This window comes from Dipteris shenzhenensis, chromosome 4 (genome assembly GCF_047967505.1).
Source record: "Dipteris shenzhenensis isolate YYH24624 ecotype China chromosome 4, Dip_SZ_1.0, whole genome shotgun sequence".
In the NCBI taxonomy this organism is placed as follows: domain Eukaryota; kingdom Viridiplantae; phylum Streptophyta; class Polypodiopsida; order Gleicheniales; family Dipteridaceae; genus Dipteris; species Dipteris shenzhenensis.
Genome location: NC_141599.1, coordinates 30,226,530 through 30,250,070, shown reverse-complemented (window position 1 = coordinate 30,250,070; position 23,541 = coordinate 30,226,530). Strand labels below are relative to the sequence as shown.

The 23,541-nt window shown below is 43.0% G+C and overlaps 1 protein-coding gene across 1 annotated transcript in view; it reads left to right on the top strand.

Annotated features, from left to right (window-relative positions):
* The first annotated feature begins 5,584 nt into the window (after positions 1-5,584).
* Positions 5,585-23,541, top strand: part of LOC147902707 (methionine aminopeptidase 2B-like) — a 58,384-nt gene continuing 40,427 nt past the window's right edge. The window contains exons 1-2 of the mRNA XM_087373710.1: positions 5,585-5,840; positions 6,295-6,454. Coding sequence (XP_087229836.1) covers positions 5,718-5,840; positions 6,295-6,454 — 283 coding nt within the window. The 5' untranslated portion in view covers positions 5,585-5,717. The remainder of the gene's footprint in view (positions 5,841-6,294; positions 6,455-23,541) is intronic.

Genomic DNA, 23,541 nt, shown 5'->3' with positions numbered 1-23,541 from the left:
GGATGAGTTAATGAGAATGGAAACTTAGTGAGTGTCATATTGCTTAAACAAAAATGTACACTTGCATAGTTACACCGCGAAATTCATATGGAGACCGAAGGAAGTGTCTCAATAGGATTTGCATTCATACTAAACAACAAGAAGGTAATATTTGGCGAGTTGATTTAGTTAAATATATATTTTTTATTAATTAACCCCAGTGATTTGTTAAAGCCTTTTGTTAATAGTTTCTTCGAAGAAAGGAAAGCAGAATTCAATGGAGAGAGATCCATCACGCGATTATTGAGATAAATCAAAATTGATAATTATAGGTACTCATAACTTTTTTTTCTTTAAATTTAAAAAGATAGGAAAGTACTATGCTTCTAAACTATTTTGAAAGGTAAATAGGTTATTTGTTTCTCTATCCTAATAAGCTAGTGCTTTTCAAGTAGCCCTTTTATCTGAAAATTGATTCAATGGAGTCATGGGATAGAAGCTATTTTGCGATCATCTATCTAATAGACACTACCAAGACTTAGAAGCGAGACATAGTGGATTGATCATTCTTTATAAACTCTAATGAGGAGTAAGGATAGCAATGATCCTAGGTGCACATGTACAATGACTCTTTTATTATATAAATCAATTCTAAATTTGGTGTCTTGTGTAATCTAAGCATTGTACATGCTTTTGAAATATATACCTATATTCATGAGTCAACTCTCTCTCTCTCTATCTCTCTCTCTCTCTCTCTCTCTCTCTCTCTCAACAAAGGACCATTTCAAATAAATTGGTTATACATATGTGAGTTTTGAAAGAAGTTAACATATATTAGTGTCTAAAATCATTTTTTCAATGGGTATATAATTTGAAATCATATTAGAGGTGGAAGTTGATCATCTTCACATGGAGGATCTAGTGTAGGGTCCTTAGGCAGGACATGAGGGTCCTCAGTCTGTGGAGGGCCCTTAGGCAAGGGATGAGTATCCTCGGTTTGGGGCTGAAGGTCCACCATGTGCTCTACCATGACGTCTCCCATCGTCTTTGACTCTTGTACTCTCATTGACCTTTATGCCTCAGCAATTTTCACTTTCTATTCAGAGGATTCATATTGAAGCAGGTCAAAGATCAACCTAGTGTTGAAGCTATATATGAAATGTGTATCATAGCTACCCTCAATCATCTGCACAAACAACAACAAAATTTAAGCTTTAATTTTAATTTCAGTTATAACTAATTAGAAAGCTCACTAGTACTTACAGCTTATGTATCTTCTCTAAAAAAGCTATCAAAAATATATTTAGCATTTATGAGAAACTGCAAGAATGTGCATCATTTTGTTGTGGTGTCTGTAAATCATGTAGAAGATCTTTAGTTTAAACTTAGATATTAATATAAAATATAGTATTCATAGGACAAAAGATTTTCAGTCTTACTTCCATGTGCATTGGCTCAACAACACCCACCTTATTGGTTTTTTCTACACATTGATCCAATGCAATGGCTAGTCTCTTCATAGCACTGCGAACCCCATAAATTGGTTATAGCAATGCAATGGATAGCCTTTTATAGACAAAATCCTTTGTTGTGTATGAAAAATAAGTGACTTCTTCTAGGCAATATAGAACCACTTACATGATGAGCTCTCTCTGAATATGCTTGACAAAGTTAGAATAGCAGCACCCTTCGATTGGTAGATGAAGTGATACTAGACTCCAATGGTCACTACATTTGATGATTTTCACACCGGTTAGCATTTGGAGATTTAGTAGAAATCTTTATCTCTTCACATAGATGAATTAAATAACCACTTACTTTAAATGGTATGGGATGATCATAAGGAAAACTAATTTGAAATCACAAAAGGTGAACCATTTGGCAATCTATTCCAATGGTTCTCTAGGATTCTTGAATTTGAAGGAGATTGATGGGTCCACAATATGTACAAGTCCTTGAATAGAATCGTATAACATTTTTTTAATTAGACTACAAACCAATGGAGTAATTGAGAATGATATATAAATATTTGGGTACCCTTAGCAACATTAAAAAATAAGAACTTAACTAGAGTCCTACAAGAATGATCATATTTATGACTTCTCGTTCCCTATGCCTTAGTGCCTTTCTACAATCATCTATAAGATGAAAGGATGTAATTGAATCTTCACCCTTAAAACTAGTCCCCTCAAGCCTCTTCTACGAGCCTTCTCTCTCCCTCTTGTAGATATCCTCTTATGTAGACTCTTGAGTCCATATCTCTCTAGTTCATTCTCTTTATATGAGTAGTCTTGGAGCTCCCACTCCCTCTTGTATGTATGAAACCTCTTCTTCTCCCTTGTGTTTGTAGTATCTTGAGTTGCATTTGAGTGGAGTCTCACTCTATTGGTACTGAAGGTTACTTTAGGTTCTCTCTCTTAAGTGTCTCTCCCTTTTTTCCACTGCTGTCTCTTCCAAAGTCTTCACAAGTGTTGTCTATTCGGCCGCTCATTACGCATACATGGTTTATCCATTTCCTGAGCCACGAAGGGAGATCTTCCTTCCCTCCTATGCAACCCCTATGGGACTTGGATCATTGATGAAGTCTGAGCATGGAGGAAGTGTTCTCCCAAGTTGGCATCAGTAAAAGGAGTAGGTGTTTTTCATGATGGTTTGACCCCCTATAAGTATTTTGCCCATAATTTTTTGCTCAATGCTACGATTTTGATGAAAATTATATCAGTATGGCTCCATTTAGGGCACATTATCCTATGTATTAAATCTATGACTCTCTATGTGTGACTATTTATTTTAAAGATAGTTTTAACCCCCTTCTAGTAAAATGTCCATAACTTTTCAACCGCTTCTCTAGTTCTTACAAAACTTATATCAGCACAAAGCCCATTTCAAGGAGCATATCTATATGTGATTTGATATTTCATATCATGTCTTTGTTAGAAGTTATAGTCCTCTGTGTCTAATGACAGTTTGCTGAGTGCTTTGAGCTAACTATAGAGGCATCTATGGAGGTGCAATGTTTCCCTGGAACCTACCCATCCGACCCAATCAGCCCCTTCAAACCCCTTGATACATATCATTTTATGTCATATTGAGCCAAAGGATCTTCTTTCAAAACAACATATCGCTCTTCTCTTTGGTACAGACCGACTTGGTGAGATTATGGCCTCAGTTGATCCTTTCCTTCTCCCTATGCTAGACTACACTAGTACTGGGATGTTACCATCTTCATTCTCATCAGAGGGAAGAAAGAGAAGAATGTGTGGTGTGATCTCTTTGCATGAAAGTTTCTTTTTTATCTCCCCTTTCCCAGTGATGATGAAGATCTTTGTCACTAAATTTGGAAGCCGTAGGAAGCTAAGAGGTGTGTGAAGTTTTAAAAGGAAGCTGAGAGAGAGAGAGAGAGAGAGAGAGAGAGAGAGAGAGAAAGTTTATTAAAGTCTTCGGAAGACCGATGGGTCTATGAGACTATGAAAAACCTGGTACAAACAAGCTGTGGTGGTGGAGCTACTAAACGAGCCTCCACGCCAATGCAAATGCAAAATATTCAGAATGTCAGTACAAATCATAGATACAACATAGTCATGTCATGTAGGTAGTCGACTATCTCATCATCATAGTCATCATCATCATCATCATCACCATCAAGACATCAGGGTGGGTGTGGCAATGGGGGCATGAAGTCGGCGATAGAGTGCTATCGGTCACTCAAAGGTGCAGCCCTGGCATGTCTCTAGGTCATAGCTCTGTGTCTAACTAGGGCTATTGTGACCCCTGTCGGGTGAGACCCGCCGACTCTAAACATGGAGGGGATGTCCCCAAGTGTGATATGTGTGTCAACCCTCTGTCTGAGCTATCGGGTCATAGGCTCCAAGTCACGGTCGTGTTGAGGTGTGTCCATGTGATCTGGCTAGAAAAACTTCGTGATAGAACTCTGAGAGGGATCAGCTCCGTGCAAGAGAGAGAGAGAGAGAGAGAGAGAGAGAGAGAGAGAGAGCAAGGTTCTGTAATTTTTGGCCATCGAAGCATGGCGAAAACAAATCCTGCTCTGTAGACGAAAATAATTTGAATGGAGGCCTCATCTAAGTCCCTCTGCCTCCATCTCTCCCTGCCTCCCTCCCTCCCTCTCGCTCTTTTCTCTATCCCGTATGGATTTTCACCTTCTCTACAGAATTATTGAGGCAAAATAGCACTTGTGTGACAGAATACGCTACGAGGGGTTGGGCAACACCCAAACCCCAAAATCGCATTCTGCTGCACATCTTTGGAATTTCAAATTCGAGGTTCGAGGGGGGGGAGAGAGAGAGAGAGAGGGGGGGGGCAAAGAGAGAGGGAGAGGGAGGGAGGGAGCGAGGACGTGGTGGGGTGGGAGGGCAACGTGGGGTGAGAGAGAGAGAGAGAGAGAGAGAGAGAGAGAGAGAGAGAGAGAGCATGGCGGGCATGGCGGGGGGGGGCACAGTGGGGAGCCACAGAGAAAGAGAGAGAGAGAGAGAGAGAGAGAGAGAGAGAGAGAGAGAGAGAGAGTTTTGGACAAGTATTCTCCTTCAAGTGATTTGTTGTGCGGCTAACTTGTGCATGGGTTTGGATTCTTAATGCAAAATGTGCTTTGACCTTGAAGGACGTAAAAGAAATCTTGGTGAAGTTACACAATAGCCTTCGAATTTTCAAGGATCGGAGTAGATGGAAGAAAAGCATAAATGATGTTTGGCACAAGGAGTTTATCTTCACGTTGGAATGGTGAGTCTTATTTAGGAAGGCGATGCCTGTTTGCATTGGCAACTTCAAAAGTTGACAAGGCATAAAAGGAGAACACAGAGTCAAAGCTGTGCTCGACGTCAACAGGCCTAGAAAGGTAGCTCATGACAAACTGCTCATCTAATATGGGCATTCTGTTGTTAGCTCTACAAGGATGGTCAAAAAGACATCTTGTGATCACTCGTTCACGAGGAATTGCTTTTAGGGAGAGAGAGAGAGTTTTGGTCATGGAGGGGGCACTTGGGTACTTGATGGCAACATTTTATTCTATAGCATGAATGACATGCATTATTTCATGTTACTTCATGTGATGTCTATGAAAAAGGCGCACAAATTGATACAACATTTGTATACAATGTAAACTACAATCATTAAAAGACATGTCATTGCTCAGGCCTTAACTAGACATGCATATACAATACATACATATATACATATATATGTATATACATGTATATATATATATATATATAGATGTATATACATACATATATACATATATATGTATATACATGTATATATATATATAGATGTATATACATAATTTTTAGGAAGGGGAGGGAGAGGGAGAAGGGAGAGAGAGGAAGAGGAGGGAGAGGGGAGAGGAGAGGGAGTAGGGAGGAGTGTGGGAGAGGCTGAGCGGAATGAAGCTTAATCGCGAGCGACGAGAGGTGATGCACGGAGCCATATTGGAGCAGGGTTTGTTGGTGGAGTACGTGGTGGAGGACCATATGTGTGATTCCTGTTCCAGGTCTGCTTCAAATCCTGATCAGTGGGTCGCTTCAGTGCAAGTGAGACAGAAAGTAGACCACAAGCGGACTTTCTTCTATCTTGAGCACGTGAGCGACGAGAGGCTGAGGTCTCTTCTTACCAGTCCTACACGGAAGTGGAACGTGGAGCCTAAGTTTCCTAAGTAAACCCTCAGCCTATAAAAGGCATACGTTCCCATTCCCATTGCATAGATTCATCCATCGTTTGCATTTGAGATGGCGGGGGCAGAAGATAAGCACGCTTCCCACGGCACTTCTCTGGAGGATTCTTCGCAGGAGATCAGCTTCGACGAGCTCAAATTGCAGGAACCTGCTCACGAGAATGGCTCCAATATTCCTGTAAACTCTCCTTGTTTTCATTTCTCTGATTACTTCCTTACCTTGCTAAGCTCAACCGTGTTCCTTCCCCTTTTGCCTCTCTCTATTCGTGTCATTTTACCCCGTGTTCACCAAAACCCATCGGCTGTATGGATGCTGCTAATTGCTTCAGCTCGTACTTCTATCTGATGATATAGAATCTAAGCCAAGGTTTAGGCTTTCTCTCCAAATCAGATATTTGAAGAGACAGAATATCCCGTCCCTATATCGAATTTCACGATCGCCTTCCGGGAAAACGAGCGTAAAAAACCCGTCCTTTCTGTTGTATAGGCGAAAACGATCGACCGTCACGCTCTGGCTTGATGCTATGCCAATTACTTTGAGGTCAAGCAACTCAATTAGTATACAGCAGAAAGATGTCAAGTTTTAAATGGATTCTTCGCAGCAACTTACTAGCTGGACTCTTGATTTGTAGGAAACAGCAGAGACGAAAAAGAAAAAGAAGAAGAAGAAGAAAGTCGATAACAGCGAAGAAGGGGGTCAAGTAAAAGCCACACCAAATGGAGTGTTTGAAAGTAGTGCCCTGATTGTAGATGAAGAGGAGGATGTACAGGAGGATACAGATGCTTTAACAGGTGTGCTGTGGAGGGAATCCATTGTATGGCAGACAATATTGTTTTTTCACCATCTTTTCTTGCTTTGTAGTGGAAATCACTTTCGGTGGAATGAGATTTTGCTACTCCTTAGTTGCGATTTTTTTAACGTCACTCAAAGGTAAATTTTTGTGTTATTTAGAAATTAGCATTTCTAGATGGGGTATTGCCATCTTTTTTGGACCTGCTTTTGTAGCTTGATGGTTGTTCTGTTTTGGGGTTTCCATGTAGGATATAAGGTTCATCGTGATATTGCTCATTGCCATGATGCGTGGAGGGCAGAGTTACCGTCTCAATATGTCAGCAAGATTGCAGACATGAAATGAAGGAAATAATTAAGAAAGTCCATTTTTGCTGTCTAGCCATGGCAAGCAAGCTCATCCTCATCCACAAATAGAGACAAAGCATTTGATGATAGCAGAGTAAGGGAAAAAGCCTTGGCTGCTTGACACGCTCTGTTTTCAAGCACAGTTGCTGTGCATGCTTTTGCATGTCTCCCGTTTGAGTGCTAATACAATCACCAACCAAGAACGCAAGACATTGGAATTTTTGTTGGAATTCAAAGGCTGGTGCGGACATTAAGAAGATATAGAGAGCACTTCAGATCATAGAGAGAGAATACACAGACGTACATGATGTCAGTGGGGATGTCATAGTAGCTAGTCCCTGCTATGCATGATGGAGTTTATGGTTTTCAACCTTGTGAGTGACTATCATGAGATTGAAACTGCACTATGTTGTGTTTTTAGAGGATGAGTTTGGGAATGTTCCTGGATTCATCTAGGTATATACACAGACATACAGCTAAATAAACTTCATCTATAGATATAAAAATCCACACAAACAAGGTCCAAAAGTGTACCTACACCTGCAGCAAACATACGGTGAGGAATGCACCGACACAAGCTCTGTTTTCTGAATCTTCTGCAGTAGAAGCCCTCTTGGATCACCACGTTCCTCTCAGGCTTCAGAAGCTTGCTCTAGGGTGAGCTCTGTATGCTGCTCCCTCCTGCACTCACATACACTCCCCTACAGCCTGTAGGTATGTACACTGGCTGGCTGAGGACTGCTGCAAAACTGAATCAAGGACATGGGGCCTTTTCTAGCTTAGAGAGCCTTCCAGTCTGGCTGGTCAGACTACGTCAAGCCCTGTTGCGATCTTCATTTGGGAACTCACAGGTGGGGAAATTTAACAATCTCAGGACCAATAAAACTATTTACTATGCAAAAAATAAAACCTAATTATTTCACAAGTACTTAGAAACTATAAGTGCTATGTATAGAGAAATTTAACATAGCACACAATACCTCATGGATAATGATGGACTTACAAAAGAGTTTACACAGTGGACAGAACTAGAAAGTCTCTTTTCAAAGAGGATAGACAACCCACAGACACAAAATGAAAAAAGGTTCCAACAACAAACCTAGCCATCCTGGGTTAGGATGTTTGTTAGCTCCTGAGAATCTAATTCTGATCATCCTGTGCACTAGAACGATCAGCTGCAAAATTCTTCCAACCATCATTTGAATTGTTCCTGCATGTCTCATTGTTTGACCAGCCATGCAGCTCCTGATGTGCTTGTCCTGCTTTAAATTGTGAATGTGGTCAAAGACATCCTACGGGTCTGACGGCAAATCTTTTGAAACACTTTGAGGACATGCTGCATGTGCGATCTATCGTGATTCTCTTGTTGCTGGTCGTGACCCTGCTGACGGAGTATTTCTTGCTATCTAGAGTGATTTAGTTCAGTAAGTTTGCTGGCCGCCTTTATCTATTGCTGATTGCCACCTCTTCTCTAGCTAACGTGGCTGTTTACATGCTGCCAGTGCGACGGATCATTATTCTCGTAACCCTCCTGAAGGCATAGCCATTGCTTGCTATCTAGATTAATTCAGTTCAGTGAGTCTGCTGCCTTTCAGTGACTATTCAGTTCATCATCCTGCATACTTGGATTAGTGATCGCTGTATCTCCCTCAATTAGCTCCTCTCTCTTGTCATAGCTCCCTTGATCATATCCACTACTTGCTGACTGAGGGATCAGGGAAGTAGCTAATAGCAATAAGAGTCCAAAATTGGACTATGTTGAGATAGAGTTTGAGGTTATCTCAGAGAGGAGACCTCAAGACCCAAAGCACGTAATCAACGAGTTCCTCTAGCTACAGGACGAACTGAAGCTATCAATACAACAGAGAAGAGGTGACGATCAGCAATATATGAATCACGGCCAGCTGGAGGAGATTTGCAATCAGCTGGAAGAGGAGTGCAGCCAGCAAGAGATGGATGATGACCAACAGAAAATATTGCGATCAGCAGAGGAGTGTGACAATCAGAGTGATTCGGGGCAGTCCCTCAGTAGAATTCGGGCTGGGCTTGTCAAAATGTGAGTGAAACAACAAAATTACTGAACTTGTAGGCTGTCCCAACACCTAAAGTTGGCTGAGGATTAGCTTGCTCTTCCTGCAAGTATTGCTCCTGAACTTTAGACATGCATGTTTTTCAAAGCAAAAGCTTGTCTTTCACATGTTTACTTTAGTAAAGCCATGCCACAAAAAGCTCTCTCACCCTATATTTTCTCATCATAGGGATCCAAATTAGCAAATCATCAATGGCATAGCCACTACGGCTAGCCTTGTCATTGGCACCCTATGTATCATGCATCCATTCCTCGATCTCATGATACTAGCTTCAGGAAAAATTTCCAGCCGTGCTTGACCCTTGTTGTGCTAGGAGCAACCCAACAATGGAGCAAGAATGCGTGAAGCGGAATGCGTCAAAAACACAATACAAGAAACACACAAAAATGGATGAGAAAGAGAGATACCGATATATATGGTTCACCTGGTGTGGGCTACATCCACGGAGAAATAGCCAATCCCGTGTTTTTCTTATCCTGCAAGTGAGAAGATACAAGATACAAGCAATATGTCCTGCTCTTCTGTTATGTGAGCCACACCCTTATCTTACAACTTTGAGCACACAACTCATGAACCAATTTTCATGTTATTTTGGCTTATGGGGCGTTGCCCTTGAACCCCTAATACATGTCACCGGCCTCTCTAGGAACCCCCCGGTGACAATCCTAGGGGGGGCGTTGTCCCCCCTTTCCCCCCCTTCATGGATTGGCTATAAGCATGTCTCGGTCCAAAGCACCGAAAACAAGATCAGGCTTCACATACAATATGTCGGAGTTGAAAAGGTTTTAGGGCATTGCCCTTCCCCTTTTCTTTTATTGCGGATTTCGTGGTAACTATTCATGACTCTGCATACGTTAGGGTTCCCAACTAAATTTGCAGTTATTTTTCCTTTCAAGCTTTCCATGCTTTTGGTCTTCAACACACAATCCAAAGAGCCATGCCTTCCATGCAAGCAAACACATGCTTATGGCTAAAATGTTAGCATGATTTTCTAATTTGCAAGGTTGATTGTGATACAAATTTTAGGTCCCGCCCTGCCGTTGGGTAATCAAGTTAGAGTCCTCTAGCTTTATTACCCTTACACATAATGGTGAAGCTAGCAAGCTCTATCCCTTGCCATAGGTTTATTGTTTCATAATATGAGGTAGACGAGTCACTACTGTGACAACTAGTCGGCTAAAGGTTAGGTCCTCCACTAGGCTTTACTCCCTGCCCAATAGATCCCCATTCCTAAGAAACAAGTGTCTCTTGGATGCCTAGTGCTTTTAGCAAAGTGCTTCCCACAATGGCTTGCTTTGCTTAGATTAGCCTTGCCTTTTTAGGTCAACTCTATCCATAGAATCTAAGGTAGCTCCAGTCTGAACCTTAGATCAATTTAAACCCCTGATTATACTTTGCCCTAATCAATCTAGAGCTTGGTTTATATGACTTTAATCCTAGATGTCATGGTTAAGCCTTGGTTTGTCCGATCAGGGTCCCCCCCCCCCTCTGTGTGTGTGTGTGTGTCACAGGGACGTGAATTTCTAATTTTTACGAATTTATTGTTGGAATGGTCACCTCCCCATCTGTAAGCCCCCATATGAGGAGAGCATGGGGGGGGGGGGGGGTGAACCTAGGCAGAAAAGATAAGGGAGGGGGTTGCCACATGGGCAGCACCTCACAGGGAAAGGACAGCCGTAAGGGGCTGCCACATGGGCAGCAAATGAGCTGTCATGTGGGCAGCACAGCAGCCTGTCAGAGGCGCTTCAAGGGCTGTTTGTACGGGGTGGAACAGGCCTTGAAAGAGGCGCACAGGTGGTGCTAACATCAGCAAGGGTACGGAACAAGGTACAAGGGTGTGCAGACTGGGACAGGTGGCGCAACTGTATGGAGCAGGGTACGATGCTGTGCGGGGCTGGACGAGGCCTGCTGGAGCAGCAAAGGAGGCTGCCATGAGGCAGGGACTTGTCTTTATATAGGATGGGCCCTTGCCTTGGTTGGAGGGCCAAGGCCCTAGAAGAGTGGGCCCAAGAAGCCCCGGTTTGTGAGCCCTAATAGGGCTGGACCAGCCTTAGACTGGTCGGCTAGTCTGGTCGGCCAGGTTGGGGCAGGCTGGTCAGTTTTTGCCAGCCCCCTTGGGGGCCTATAAAAGGTGAGGCATTTGGCCTCATAGCACATCACTTGGAGCAGCAGTTGGGGAGCAGACAGCAGCAGCAGCAAGCCTATCCTTGGACCTACACACAGCAGGAGAAGGAGGCTGACATAGGGCTGCAGACTAAGCTCAAGGTGCTGCCCACCTGTTCAAAGAGCTATATTTATTTGGTCAAAGTATTGACTTAGGTCAAAGATACTTAACCCCGGTTAAGTAAGCCTAACCTCGGTTAGGAAGACTTGGTTACGACCAAGATGGTTAACCACGGTTTACCAAAGAACCAAAGCGCTAACTTCGGTCAACAAGACTTGGCTTACGCCAAGAGGGTTAACTTTGGTTAACCAAGATGCGCCAACCTCTGTTGGAGAGACTTGGCCATAACTAAGGCGCTTCGACTGATGGTCAAGCCCTTACGACCAAGAGGATTGACCTCGGTCAACCAAAGAATTTGTTCTATGTTATGTGCACATGTTTGTTTGGTGGGGACGCCTGCAGTGACTAGAATTAGTCTACAGATTAATATTTGCATGCAAAGTGCTAATCATTAACAGGTGCCATGGTTGTGCGCTTTAGTTAATGATTGCAGGTACCAAGCGGGATTGAAAACCCAAGTGCTATGGAGCTCTACGCGCAGCCAGAAGGTGTCCATGTGACCAAGGGCTACGAAGACCCTAGAGCTTTGCCCTTTGTGGCACGTAACTAGTTTTTAGTTAGTTATTTTAACAAGTGGCATGTTGCCAAATGAATGAGCCTTGAGCTCTTGTAAATTATGCACGATTTGGAATTTTTGTAAGACAGCTCTACACTGAACTTTGTACTCAGATTCTCTCTTCATGAATAAAGACCTTCGGGGGGGTCCAGCCCGACAATTTGTCCTAGGCCCCAGTGTGTTTGCAAAGAGAGAGAGGGGGAGCGTTTCAGAGAGAATGCTTGCAGTAAATGTCTACAAGAGAGAGAGCACGTTCATCAACGTTTTGCAATATATGTGGAGCCCTCCCTAATCACCTAGTTTGCCTCATGATGGGTGAGGGGGACCGATGGGACCTCCAAGCTGTATTGGAAAGGCAAGAATCTGTCCATGTGGAGTTGAAGGTCTACAAACCATTTGCATATCTAAGCATACTAATTCCTCTAGTCTCCCTCTATCACTAGGGGCTACCATAAATACCAGCTGGACGAACAAGAGAATCAACGAGAAGAGACTTAGTCCTGAGATCTTGGTGTGACTCTGACCACTACGCTCAAGTCTACCAAAGGTGGCATACCCCTTTGCTCAGTCTAGCTTGCATAGTTGGTCTCATCGTAAAGATCAAGCCTGGGAAGAAGACTCCCAAGTAGGTATAGTGCGCAGCAGCCTCCACTGGTGCCATGTTGAATGCAAAATACTCTCTGGGTGTTGCTGCCTGAGATGTGTACTGCTGCCTGACACACACACACACACAGTGTGTGTGAAATGGCCCTCGGAAGCTCCAAAGGGCAGTGACCAGATAACCAGCAAATACTTGATTTCCAGCCATTTAGAACTTTCCACAGCAAACCAAACAACTTAGAAAACAACACCCAAGAGCTAGATAGCCCTCGTCCTGCACCAAACACCAGATTGGTCCTAAATGTAGCGCCCCTTTCAATATTTATGTCTTTTATTCAAAAGGCATCCAAATACAAGAAAAGCATTGTCGTGCATCAGCCCAAAAACAGCTAACTGAATAATCAGTTCACAGGCACTTCCGTCCTGGTATGCAATCACTGAAAAGGCATCCCAGTCCAGTGCAATATCCCATGGCAGCCTTCTTCCGATTTTGGCTGAGGGTTCTAACCTAGCAGCTCTAATACCTATCAAGGGAGTCCTAGCAATAGAGAAATCAGCCAAATCTGTCCTCGCAGCTTTGATACCCGTCAAGGGAGTCCTCGCAAGACAGAGGCCAACAAAACAAACAACCATGGCTGTTCCTAGCGAACAGAATGGTTAGCTGCAACAAAGCAATAGGATCTGAAGGTTCTGAGGTAGTAGGAGAGCTTCCGGAAAACAATCAACTGATCTGAAGGTTCGGGAAACCCTGGAACAGCAGCAAGCATGAAAAACGAATCTCCCTGGTCCAGTTCTCTAGCACTCTGGCAAATATAAAACAACAAAAGCAAGCCTAGAAGCCTGCTGGAGAAAATCGCCAAGTCTGGAAAACCCTAGATGGCCCTTGTAAATGAAAATCTGATGGTGGCCTGCTGGAAGACCCCACGAGGGTGCAAAACTAAAAAACGACTAGCCAAGAGAGCTCCTGGCAAATTGCGAATTCACAAATCAGCCCTTGTAGGCTCCTGCAAACAGCGAATCAACTAGTCCAGCCCTGGGAGCATGCAGAACAATGAATCGCCCAATCCTGGAAGCTGCAACAACAGCCCTAGAAAAAGGGCGCAATCAGCAAATGCATGTCTTGGAGGGCTCTTTGGAGAATTGCGAATCAGCCAACAACTCTAAACAGGCTCTTGGTGGATTGCGATTTGATGGAACAGCTCCTAGGAAGGGCGCTCTTGCAAGCTCGGACCCCACAGGCTCTTGGTTGGTGGGGGTGTGGACAATTGAGGAGCAAGAAAAACGATCCTTGGCCCATGGAATTAATTGCACTGAAGTGTCCTTTATAATTTTAATCAGTTTGAGGCCATGTCAGTCACCATAAATGTTAGAAATGACCCAACAGAGGATACGCACAGCAGAAGACTGATAGTAATGCCCAAGAGCTCACACAGTGTGCGTGTGGGGTGTGGAGTCACAAACTTCTTAACTTATGTGCATAGATGTGCAAGCCAGTAAATAGACAATGCTCAGAATCAAATATAGAAGCAACTCTTTATATTTCCATCCATCCACAAAGTAGGACAGGTTACAATACCAAAAGGTTCTACTACTAAATGACAAGCTTTTCTAGATCTCTGAGTGGAGCATGATAATCATGATCAATAGATGGTCAACTTGAACTTTGACTTTGGAGTATTTACAGCTTGGTGACATCCCCTCGGCTTCTATTCAATTAACCTCAATTGAAAAGCTTCCTTGTAAATATCCAAAAGCTGTGGATGATCAGACAACATGTCTTCACCTTGAAAGGGCCTAGCCTTCTTGAACTTCAAATCACCCAACGTCCTTCCTTGAGATCTAACTGTCTCCTATGTTTATCTGCAGCTCTTTTATGCTTTTCTTGAGACCTTTCAATTGCTGTCCAGACTTGGCTGAAAGCTGTCTGGAGGTCGACAAACTGATTAGCTGCAAATATTTCATCTTTGGTCCTCAGGATAGGTGGTAGAATCACCTTCCCATAGATGACCTCAAAGGGGGCTTTCCCTGTGGAGCTGTGAATTGTATTATTGTAAGCAAACTGCACCAATGGTAGGTACTTTTTCCAGCCTGAACCTTAGTCACCCACGTAGCATTTCAGCATATCCAACACTGTAGAATTTGCTGCCTCACTTTGACCATCTGTCTGGGGATGGAAGGAAGAATAAAAATTCAGATTCGTCCCCATATTATCAAATAAAGCTCTCCAGAATAGATTGGTCATTTTGGGATCTTGATCTCTGACAATGGACTTAGGCATACCATGGTGCTTAAAGATCTATGCCATGAAAAGCTTAGCCATATGATCTGCCTTCATAGTTTTGTGAATCGGAATGAAATGAGCTTGCTTGCTGAATCTATCAATGATAGTCCAAGTCGTGACTTTGATCTTGGCAAATAAAAATGAAGTCCATTGCAATACTTTCCCACGGTGCTTGAGGCACGGGAAGAGGCATAAATAGACCAAGTGCCTTCCGTCTTATCATATTTCACTTTCTGACAGGTAAGGCATTCTATAACAAACTGATGTATATCTTTCCGCATCGCTGGCCAAAAGAAATACCTCTCTAGTGCTTGAGTTGTTGCTGTAATTCCTCTATGCCCAGCACAGGGAGGTGCATGGCATTCCTCCAAAATCCTCATCTCTTGGGTGATGCATAGGCAATCATCTTTCATTAGATACCCATTTTCAGGGAATAGTGACTGGTGGACTGCCCTTCTTGCACTTGCTGAAAAATCTCACCAAAATCTACATCATTAGCATATTGCTCCCTCATGTCTTCCAGATCCTGATGATAAGCAATAGTCACATTGTTGACCTGGGGTCTTTGAGACAAGGCATCTGCCACTCTGTTCCGAACTCCCGAAGTATGGACAATCTGAAAATGATACATTGACAGCTTGTTTACCCATTTCATGTGCTTCTTGGAGAGCTTTGTCTGAGTCAAAAAGTATCTCAGAGTTTGGTGATCTGTTTTAATTTTAAAGTCAGCTCCCAAAAGATAATGCTTCTATGTATGAGTGGCATGAATTACAGCCAGCAACTCTTTCTCATAGATTCCGAGATCTCTCTCTATATCTTAAAGTGTCCTGCTCTCATAGGCCACTACATGACCATTCTGATGCAATGCAGCCCCAACACATTCCCCACAAGCATCACAATCCACATCAAATGGGTGATACAAATATGGAACTATCAAAATTGGCTCTGTGGTCAGCTTCTCTTTCAGTGGAATGCTTTCTTCTGTGGAATTTCCCATCTGAAAGCTGCATTTTTCTTAGTAAGGGTATGCTTGTTTGTTTGAGTATGCTTGTGCTTTCTAAGTTAGAAATGTATTTTTGCCTCTTTGTAGGAAACGATACATAAGTGTAAAGGGCCATTTAGTTTTTTTATTTTAAAAAAGAGTGAGAGAGAGAGAGAGAGAGAGAGAGAGAGAGAGAGAGAGAGAGAGAGCGATATTCCAATTTTTTGGAAGATTTTGTTTCTTGACTTTCTTGTTTATTTTTGCTTAGTCACCTGCTTCCTTTCTTCTTTATTTCTTGTTTTCTTTCTCTTTTGTTTATTTGACATATTTTAGTAAGCACTGGGTTTGCCCAAGAGACTCCGCGGGTCTTTAGAAACCCAGTATAGCTGCTTATGCTTGGGCACTGATGACGACATAAGTGTTGCTTTGCTTGCTAAGTATGTCTTTCTTTTGTTTACCTTCTCTTTCATTTTCTCTTTTATTTTTTGTGTAGATTTTTGATCTTTAGAACAACAAAAAATCTAAATTTGTACGATTGGACTTATTCTAGTCTTACAAAGGTATATTTTTCATAGTAGGGTCGTGAAGTGGAGTGGCTATATCCGCAAAATGCTTGATAAATCTTCTGTAGTAAGAACACAGGCCTAGGAAACTTTAAACTTCATGCACAGTCTTCAGCTTTGGCCATTCTTGAATGACTTGGATCTTTGTCGGATCCATCTGTTAGTGTGAGTGGAGAGAGAGCAAGAGAGTGAGCTGAGAGCTTGAAAGCTTGAGAGCTTAGTTGCAATAGAAGAGAGTAAGAGATACAACTGAAGGAGTGAGATAAGGTTTTGTCCTAGTGACAAAACCTTAGTAGTCAATAACCATAGTTAGTGGACTGACTGCGGTTAGGGGAAAAAACCTCTTAAAGAGGGAAAAGTGCCCCTAACTAGCTTATTAAATTACATTGGTCACTGCTGAATTATATCTATAATTCTAACACCCCCCTGCAGTGCCAATGTCATGTACAAGGACGATTAATCACCAAACGGATATAAGTTCAGGGCACTGTGAAATGCCTCAAACTTTTCACGTGGAAGTGCTTTGGTGAAAATATATGCAACATTGTCATGTGTGGACACAAAGATCATACTGATCTCTCCTGCATGCAACTTCTCTCTGACGTAGTGATAGTGAACCTCAATGTGCTTGCGAGCATGAAACACTGGATTCTTTGCCACTGCAATGGCACTCTGACTATCAGTGAGAATTGGAGAAGGACCCTCCAATGACAGATGAAGATCAGCAAATAGACGACGCAGCCAGACACATTCAACTGTTGCTGTGAAAGCTGCCCTGTACTCAGCTTCACATGATGAGGTAGCCACTGTAGATTGTTTCTTGCTCAGCCAGGAAATGCAAGCTTTACCCAAAAAGAAACAATTGCCACTAGTGGACTGCCTAGTGTCATAATCACCAGCCCAATCTGAATCACTGTAGGCATGCATTTGCAAGTCACCCCCCCTGGGAAATAACAAGCCAAAAGACTTCGTACCTTGCAAATAACGGAAGATGCGCTTAACTGCCTGCCAATGCATAGTTTGTGGGCTGTGCATATACTTGCTCACCTGAGATACCGCAAACTGAATATCAGGTCTAGTGTTGCAGAGATAAATGAGGCATCCAACAGCCTGACTGTAAAATGTGGCATCAACTGATTCTCCTGCATCATGCATTGTGAGTTTCAGCCCCAGCTCCATGGGAGTGGCTATGGGCTTACAATCATGCATGTTAAATCTGTCCAAGAGTTTCTGCACATACTTGGACTGAGACATAACAGTGCCACGTCTCTCTTGAGAGAACTGGATCCTCAAATAAAAGTGAAGCGGCCCCAAATCTGTCATTTCAAAGTTGGTCTGCAAATCAGCTTTGAAATCTGCAATATTATCTTCATTGGACCGTGTGAGCAGTAAGTCATCGACATAAAGAATGATGACTAAAATTTCCCCCCCATCCTTCTTGATGTAGAGGGTGCTCTCAGTAGGACTATTGTGCAGCCCCTTGCTGGTCAAAAAGGCACGAATCTTTGCATACCATGCACGAGGGGCCTGTTTCAGCCCATACAAAGCTTTATTTAGCTTGCATACCTGAAGTGCATTTTCTGAAATTTCAAAGCCTGGATGTTGTTTGACATAAACCTCTTCCAACAAGTCTCCATTTAGGAAGGCTGTTTTAATGTCCAACTGATGAACATTCCACTCAAAATGTGCAGCCATTGCAATAACAGATCGGATGGTGGTCATTCGGGATGTAGGAGCAAAACTTTTCTCACAATCTATGCCCTTTTTCTGAGCATAGCCTTGCCTTGTATTTGTCAATGGAGCCATCTGGCTTCCGTTTCACCTTGAAAACCCATCGTGTACCAATGGCATGTTTACCTGGTGGCAAGTCTACGACATCCCAAGTCTGATTTTTCTGAATGGACTGCAATTCATCGTGCATGGCATTCATCCAATGCACATTGTCCTTCGCTTCTTCGAATGTTGCAGGCTCCTCCTCATCGAGACGAGTACCTGCATATGCTGATTCCACTGAATTAGCACCTTCCATGTGCCTTACTGCACTGCGAGTCTTGCCAGGTAATGGAGCATCAATCTTACTCTCCCTGAGAGTCTGTAACAGCCAGTTTGGGACTGTTTTGCTGCATGTATGTCTGCAATTTCTTGCTGAACCACCTGTTCCACTGCCTGTGGAGGTGGCAAGACATCCTGTGGCTGAACTGGAGCATCGGGAGGTGGCTGTAAATTCTGATTTGCATCATAAATATCAGCAGGGGAACCCAAGGCAATGGGTAGCAACCCCTCAAAAACATCCTTTGAAGAAGAAGGCATATGAAATTCAGCCTGAGTGTGAGCTGAATTTTCTCCAAATATCACATCTCTACTGACAATGATCTTGTGTGTAGCAAGATTGTAGAGACGGTACCCCTTGCTTTCTGCATTGTACCCAACAAATATGCACTTAATTGCCTTATCTAACAACTTATGCCGAAATTCAACTGGCACATGAGCATATGCAAGGCATCCAAAGACACGGAAATGATCCACTGAAGGCTTTCTCCCATTCCAGACTTCATAGGGAGTTTTGGTTTTCAAAGCCTTAGTGGGAGACCGATTTAAGATGTAGTTGGCACACATTAGACCTTCAAGCCAGAATTTGTGAGGCATGTGTTTGCTTTTCAGCATACATCTGTCCATCTCCATAAGAGTTCTATTTTTCCTCTCAGCTTTGCCATTTTGCTGAGGGGTCAGCCTCACTGTGAGCTGATGCACAATACCCTTGCCTTTTAGAAAAGCATCAAAATCTACAGACAAGTATTCCCCACCTCTATCTGTGCGCAATGTTTGTATCTTGAGTCCAGTTTCATTTTCAACCATGGTTGAAAAGTGTTTAAACACCATGAACACTTCTGATTTGCGCTTCAGCCCAAAGACCCAAGTGAAATTAGAGTAATCATCAATAAAAGTAACAAAGTAGAGATGACCACCCAATGATGGAGCCCTCATGGGACCACAGACATCACTGTGTATAAGCTGTAATTTTCGGACAGCTTTAACTGAACTATCATTTTTGAAGGGGAATCTGTGCATCTTGCCTAAAATGCACCCTTCACAGGCATGTGGAGGAGGTATCTCAAGAGGTGGCAATGCATCAACCATAGAGTGCTTCTGAAGTGTCATCAAGCTGTTGTAATGCATGTGGCCATATCTGGCATGCCATAACTCTGCATTCTGCATGGCAGCAGTAGGAGTAGAAACTGCAAGAGCATGGGCTGCTCTTTTCTCAAAAAGATCAAGCTGAAAAAGCCCACGCAGCAGAGTACCAGATAATCTCAAGGCATAATCATCTTCCCTGTCTCGGACATCACATTTGTCATCCTCAAAGATGACTTGAAATCCAGCCCTGTTAAGAGTGGATACTGAAAGGAGATTCTTGGTGATAGCAGACACATACAAGACATCTGAAAGTCTGAAAACTGAGCCATCAATGGCGGTAAGCTCAACTTCTCCTGTACCACGTAATGAATATGACGAGTTGTTGGCACAAGTGACTTTCTTACCAACGGGAGGTGGATGCAAGGAAGTGAAGAGAGACTTCCTAGAAGTGATATGCTTGGAGGCACCGCTGTCAAAATACCAAGTATTCAGTGTTTCATTGACATTGAAAGCTGATGCATCCGTGGAAGGATCATAACTTCAAGTCAAAAAGGCATATGTATCATCATTACAAGTGGCTGTACTATCCTGAGCATCTGGAGCAGCCAGCCTAGAATCTGAAATGCAAGATAAAAAGGCATAATCCTGTCCAACAAAGTTGGCTGCAGCATCCCCACTGTCAGATGCATGAGGAGCTGAGTTAACTATACCGGAGCTGTTTTTCTTCTCTTTTGCAAGCCTTTTCCTGCATTCTGCAATGTGATGACCTGGCTTTTTGCAGTAATGACAAAAACCCTTCTTCTTGGGCTTACTTGCATCATTCTTAGCCTTTTGTGAAGGCTGTCCTGACCCACTGGAAGGTTGATTTACTGATGTCTTTGCTTGTCCCTTTGTTTTTGACTTGAACTTTGAGAGCATAGCTTGTTCACGTGCACGTGAAGCCAAGTTTTTCCTGGTCTGCTCTTCCAGAAGCAGAAGTCCTATCAACTCATGAAAAGTTAGAAATTTTGAACCCCCCCCTCAATGATAAGTTCAACGAGGTATGAAAGCTGAGATAAGTCTCAGGAAGAGAATTCAGAGTGGTGGTAATCATCTCTGAATCAGGAATAATCTCATCAATGTTCAATAATTGCTCTCTGAGATCCTGTAGCTTTGTGAGGTGGACTGACATGGAGTCACCCTCTTCCATATGTGTATTACTTAACTCTCTTTTCAAGAAAGATACCCTTGCATCATTCCGGGCTGCATACATGCTTTCTGAGATATCCCATGCTGCCTTCGAGGTCTTACACGACCGGATATGCGGAATGATAAATCTTTTCATTGAAAGAGAGATGCATGACAAAGCTAAGGCATCCCGTGAATCCCATCTCTTCTGCTTTGGAGTAGTGACTATAGCTGCACCAACAACTTGTCCTGCAGCTGCACCCTGTGCACGACCTCTTCCACCTCCTTGCTGGGAAGGGGTATTAGGTGCCATACCTGCTGGTCGGATCTCACCCCCATTCACACAATCCCATAAATTGCGAGAAATCAGAATATTGCGTACCATAAAACTCCAGAGGGAGTAGTTGGTACCATCCAACTTGTCTTCCTGTGAAAGACCACCGAACTGGAAATCATTCTGATTTTGCTGGGCCATATCTGAGAAAGAGATTTTAGCAGATACAAAACTGAATTCCCTTATTGGGAATGAAATGCACAACTCCCAAAAAACACAGCCAAGCACTGGCTGTAAATGCAACTCAGATTTCTGCACTTGCACTGTCAGAAATCTGTCCAAGCATCAAAAACTCTTCAGAATCTGCCAAAAGTGCTGCAAAACACTTCAAGAAAGGCAGTGTGAACTGAAATCTCCAAAATTGCTCTCCCAACACAAAAGCCCCAAAATAGGCCTGAAATTGCAACCAGAAAGGGGCAAATTGATCAAAAGCCCCAAATGTTGCAAAAATTGCGCTTTGTCTGCAAAAGCCCCAAATTTCACTGCGAAATTGTAGTGTAATCACAAAATCCCCAAATTTCTGCAAGAAATTGTACTGCAAAACTGAAAGCCCCAAATTTCTGGGCTAGACCTTTGAATCTGCTTGCAATGTCTGCTTCACAAGCAACTACGAACCCGAAAATACCCAAATGACTGTAAAAGACTGCAAATGTCTGCACAAATACCACCAGATCTACAAATGTTGCAGAAGAACTGCAAGAATGCCTACCAAGGAGGCTGGATGGCGAGTATGTATGGATCTGCAGTACGGCAGAATGTACAGACCGAGGTAGCAGGTACGGATCTGCAGGTACGGTTTCTGTGACTGGACTGTACGGTCGTACGGAGACACACGTGCGGTACAGATGATGTGTACGGCGTTGCTATCACAGATGTACGGTGAATGTACGGACTAGCTGCATGAGCTATACGGAATGCAGTACAGGAGTTGTTCACGGGCAACTATACGGCGACGAGCTGTACGGAAGGCAGCGCAGGTACTGTGCGGGGCTGTACGGAATCAGTCTGTACAGATTGTACGGACGATTTGTACGGACGACGATGGCGATGGAGCAGGAGCTTGTGGGCGCTCAACGAGGCTGAGAGCAAGAGCTGAAGGGAGCAGGGAGCACGGAGCTCTTGAACCTGCTCTGATACCAAATGTTAGTGTGAGTGGAGAGAGAGCAAGAGAGTGAGCTGAGAGCTTAGTTGCAATCGAAGAGTGTAAGAGATACAACTGAAGGAGTGAGATAAGGTTTTGTCCTAGTGACAAAACCTTAGTAGTCACTAACCATAGTTAGTGGACTAACTGCGGTTAGGGAGAAAAACCTCTTAAAGAGGGAAAAGTGCCCCTAACTAGCTTATTAAATTACATTGGTCACTGCTGAATTATATCTATAATTCTAACACCATCTGTATCCCATCTTTGGATATTATATGCCCGAAGTAATAGATCTTCCCCAGGAAAATTCACTCTTCTTGCTGTTTGCATAGAACTGGTGATTTCACAGCTCTTGGAAAACTATAGCAAGATGTTCCTCGTGCTCTTCTTCGGACTTAAAAAAGACAATAATGTCATCGAAGAAGGTATCCATGAGCTATCTGTAGGGTCGGAAGATACAATTCATCATTCTATTGAAAGTAGCCTTCTCCTTTAGTGCTAGCCTTCGTCATGGCTGAGTTTTCCCTTTACCTCCGGAGTGTCGACAGAAACTCAGTACGAAGACTTTGTATAAATGGATGCTCATGTATGTGTGGGTGTGTGGATTTGTATGTGTGAGAGCATACTTTTATACTATGGTCTACACCCATTGTTGGGTGCTGATGATGTCAGTGGGGATGTCATAGTAGCTAGTCCCTGCTATGCGTGATGGAGTTTATGGTTTTTAATCTTATGAGTGACTATCATGAGATTGAAACTGCACTATGTTGTGTTTTTAGAGGATGAGTTTGGGAATTCATCTAGGTATATACATGAGTCAATCCAAAAGGCATCACTAGATACTCATACAACCCAAAAGTAGTGCAGAACGCTGACTTATGCGCGTCCTGAGTCTGTATCCTCACTTGGTGATAACCACTCTTTAAGTCTACCCCGTTGAAAAGTAAAGCCGCATTTAATTGATCCAGCACATCATCACTGTGCGGAATAGGGAATCTGTTCATGATGGTCATTTTGTTTAGTGTGCAGTAATCGACACACATATGGAATGAACCATTTTTCTTTTGTACAAGCAGTATAGGGGAGCAAAAAGGAGAAGAATTGGGCTGAATCAGCCCCTTGGACAGCAAGTCTTGCACTTGGGCCATAATTTATTCTCGCTGAGTGGCACTAACTCTGTATGGGGGTCTATTAGGTGGCTCACTACTAGGAATGAGTTCTATGCCATGATGTTCAAGTCTCTCAGGGGGTAACTCCCTTGGTAAAGCATTAGAAAAACAATCTTTAAAGTTTTCAAGAAACTGAAATTTATTTCGATCTGCCTCACTTATTTCAGCATGCATTTCAACATCTCTCTTTTACAAAAACCATGTAAGCTGAAACTGCAGACTTTATTGCTTTTCCAACATATGCGAGTGGATTCACATCTTGGAAAGTGATTCTACTCATTTTCACATCTTTCATGGTTTTCTTATGCTTCTTAGGAAGAGAATCTTCTCTTCTCCTCTTTTTGCCCATCTCCTTCTGGTTTGGTCCAGACTCTAGAGGGAGGCTTTTCTAGCCCTTCCTCAAAGAGAGGTTGTACCATCCTGCGAAACAAAGGGTGGC